The sequence below is a fragment of the Protobothrops mucrosquamatus genome, unplaced genomic scaffold, assembly GCF_001527695.2.
Source record: "Protobothrops mucrosquamatus isolate PMUCROS unplaced genomic scaffold, P.Mucros_1.0 scaffold2058, whole genome shotgun sequence".
Classification (NCBI taxonomy): Eukaryota; Metazoa; Chordata; class Lepidosauria; order Squamata; family Viperidae; genus Protobothrops; species Protobothrops mucrosquamatus.
Window position 1 is genome coordinate 40,417 of NW_015388163.1, and position 3,725 is coordinate 44,141.

Here is a 3,725-nt window from a genome sequence, read left to right on the forward strand (position 1 = left end):
GTCTCTTCTTAAAAACCTCCAGTGTTGGAGCATTCACCGCTTCTGGAGGCAGGTTGTTCCACTGGTTAATTGTTCTAACTGTCAGGAAGTTTCTCCTTAGTTCTAGGTTGCTTCTCTCCTTGATTAGTTTCCATCCGTTGCTTCTTGTCCTGCCTTCAGGCGCCTTGGAAAATAGCTTGACTCCCTCTTCTTTGTGGCAAAGATTTATCTATTTAGCCTTTGAGACCTCTTTGTTATATCAGTGGCCAAATTGAATTGGTACCAAAAGATGTGTTTTCCTTTTTGAAATATGCCTCTCTCCTTGATCTGAGAATCTCCATCTCATCTCCACCCATAACTAAGCAAGCATTCAGGATCAGCAAGGTCAAAAGTATTGTCATTTGAAAAAATTAAATTATCAGCAGCTACCCCTTGTATGGAAAGAATGTAGACTTTACCAACACCTGCAAATTTCTCTTTTGAATCTCTTATACACAACACAGGTAGTCCTTGACTTATGACCACGATTGAGCCCAAATTATCTGTTGCTAAGTGAGACATTTGTTCAGTGAGCTTTGTCCCATTTTACAGTCTTTCTTGCCAGTTGTTAAGTGAATCAATGCAGTTATTAATAACGCGGTTGTTAAATGAATCTGTCTTCCCCGTTGACTTTGTTGTGAGGTCACAGAAGGTGATCACATGAGCCCAAGACCCAGCAACCATCATAAATATGAGTCAGTTGCCCAGAGTCTGAAGTTTGATCACGTGACCATGGTGATGCTGCAACAGTTGTAAGCATGAAAAATGGTTATAAGTCACTTTTTTCAGTGCTGTTGTTCAAACTAAATGAACTGCTGTAAGTTGAGGACTACCTGTATTTTAGCACCCCTCTGCTCTTTTCCATATAAAGCTCTGCAAACCAATTTCAAGTGAGCCCGATAGCCAAGCAAAGGAACCATTATCCAAAGGGTTTCCTGCCTGAGCAGGGGGTTGGACTAGATGACCTCTAAGGTCCCTTGTTGTTGTTACTACTATTACTATTATTATTAAAACTGGCTTGTCAAAGTTCTCCTACACTAACGGATGGCTCCTGCTCTGTTTCAGGTACTCACCTGATCCTCTTGCTTCTCGATTTCTGTGGGCTTCAGTGGGCGCACTCTTGCATACACCTTCACCTTTCCTCTGTCCCTGGAAACGGCCTATAGAAGTTACAGGTTATTTGTTATTCCCTTACCATTCTGGCAAAACAGATCTAGTATCAACCTGATCGACACATTAACATTCTATTAAAAATAGAAGCCAACAATCCCAGCCCTACCTTTCCACCCAGCAACCCAAGGAAACTGTAGTCCTGTATTGTAAATTGGAACAAGATAAACATGGAGAGGCTGCACAGCAGTGACAGAAAATAATTCAGGAGCAAGAAAAAATTAGGCAGTATCAAGTTTGTTAAGATTTAAAATAGGGATGTATTGCAAAAGAAATTCAGCTGCTCGGGGCTTGAAAAGGCTTCGGGCATAACCACAAATCTACTCCAAAACCTGCTCCCAAACTGGTGCTTAAAGTAACTGAAGATGCAAATTGCTACTACAAGAATTACATGAGGATGTAACCATATTTACCATGTTTAATTTTAATTAAATAAATGTAAATCAAGTGCAATGTAGTACTCATCATTGTCCCTGGTACTTTATAGAGTATGGCTCTAGCACAAAAAGCCCGCCCACCCACCCCCATTGCCTTCTCCTCCACTAAGCTGAAGGAAAAACCCCTCACAGTTTGCAGAGTTGTGGGACATGTTGCAACAACAATTCTACTTAGATCATGTTTGGTGAGAAGACAGATGAAAAGGGAGGGTGTACTTCCTTATTTCTTCTTCCCACATTACATGAATGTATGAGCTGACTGACTGAAGAAAGCTATAGTAAGTTGCTAGTTCTAAGAAATAATGAGCATTGGGTGTTAAATGGGTAAAACCAAATATCACATATTGATCAAACACTAATTCTTTAACCATTCTAATGGAAACATTACTATCAAAAAAGTAAACTAAAATCATATTGCACAAACTGATTATACTAGACTACTAGGCAAGAGAGAAATTTGTGCTCCTCTATTCTTACATTATCAGAAATTCTAGAAACAAAGGCCATGGGAAAGCTTGGGCTGCTTTACTAATGGCTCAGTGCCATTCAAGTCCACCAACCTGAAGCTTTGTAAAAGCACACAAATAGGATTGGAAGTCTATGAATCTATTACTATACTATTATAGCAATATTAAATTCCTGATAACCTTGCAGCAAACCAGCAGAGCTGAATTTAGAATTCTTGCCCTGATCCCAGGACACCAACAATAAAAATGAAGTTGTTTCAGCTTTTGGTAGAGATGAGACCCTAGTGCCTAGTCTAACCCCTAACTCCTCTTCACGCCTCCCTAATCTTACCGGCTCTTGATCTGCAGAGATGGCAGAGAAATCCGGCAAAAGAGCTCGCCGCAGTCCACATTCTGCTGCAGTGGATTCCAGGACAGGAGAGAGGGCAGCTTCTTCATCAGAAAACAGTCCAATTGGGGAGGCAAGTCCCTGGGCCATGACAGCCAAGTGCTCTTCCTGTAAGAGCAGCAAAAGGAAACATAAATATTCCTGCAGGCTTCCCGGTTTATCTTCAGGCTCTTGGCTATTTCTAAATACAGCTTAGAACTACTGTTAGAAAATGGCTGCACTGCATACCAACCAGCAGCAGGTCCAGGCAGGCCTCACAAGGGGGCTTCACTACTCAGAGGGTTGGTCTCTATTAGCAGCTGCCCCTTTCCCCCATTGAAGCATATAGTTTGGGGATTTAACACACACACACCCCACAAATATTTTCCGAGACGACAGACCTTCATCCAGGACCAGGATCCTGTGATATCAGGGGTAGGCTCAACCTATGGATTTTACTGCCTGGGCAGCAACATGTGAACAAGAACCTTTTTTTTTATTAAGGCGTCCATGTCGGTTTAGGAATATTTAGTCAGTCGCGCTCGTTCCTTAAATTCCGAAGGAGCTTAATAAAACCGGCATAGCCCACTTGGAGGCCGTTACAGAAGCCAAGAAGCCGCGTGGTCCCGCGTAAGTCAAGCGCTCGGAACACCCACCCTGGGACTTCCTCCGGAATAAACGACGAGATGTAATTCAAATTGAGTCTTACCTGGTGCTTCCAGCGCCACTTACACCCCCCCCTCCTGCTCTGCCCAGCTCGACCACCGCCTGCTCAATGCGCCACTTCTGTTTTCCTTTCCGATCTGTTTCAAACCTCGCGGCCAATCCGTTCAACCAATCGGAGAACGGGACACGCAAGAACCAATCGCTGCCCGGGGCGTATCTATAGAGGAGCCAATCGAGTCAGAAATTGCTTTCCGATTCACTTGGGGGCGCCTTTTTCACTCGCTGGGGGGGGCGGGGGGGCGGAGCTTGCTTTGTTTCGTTTGGGGGCTTAGACGAGGTTAGTCCTCGTGCTGAAACGCTTTCTCTTTGCTAATTGCTGTTTCGGTGCTTAGTTTAGTTCGGACGAAATACCAGCCGGCATGACTGGACTCTTCTTATCCTCTAGCTCAGGGGTAGTCAACCTTGGCTCTTTTATGACTCGTGGACTTCAACTCCCAGAATTCCTGAGCCAGCTAAGCTGGCTCAGGAATTCTGGGAATTGAAGTCCACGAGTCATAAAAGAGCCGAGGTTGACTACCCCTGCGTCTAGCTAGCTGCTTG

General features: G+C 44.0%; 1 protein-coding gene across 1 annotated transcript in view; it reads right to left on the reverse strand.

The window, feature by feature from the left end:
• KIF20A (kinesin family member 20A) overlaps window positions 1–3,176 on the reverse strand; it is a 14,007-nt gene extending 10,831 nt beyond the window's left edge. Inside the window, exons 1-3 of the mRNA XM_015823956.1 lie at window positions 3,169–3,176; window positions 2,424–2,588; window positions 1,092–1,178 (exon numbers count right to left, since the gene is read on the reverse strand). Of these exons, the coding sequence (XP_015679442.1) occupies window positions 1,092–1,178; window positions 2,424–2,570 (234 nt within the window). The 5' untranslated portion in view covers window positions 2,571–2,588; window positions 3,169–3,176. The remainder of the gene's footprint in view (window positions 1–1,091; window positions 1,179–2,423; window positions 2,589–3,168) is intronic.
• Window positions 3,177–3,725: the final 549 nt, after the last annotated feature.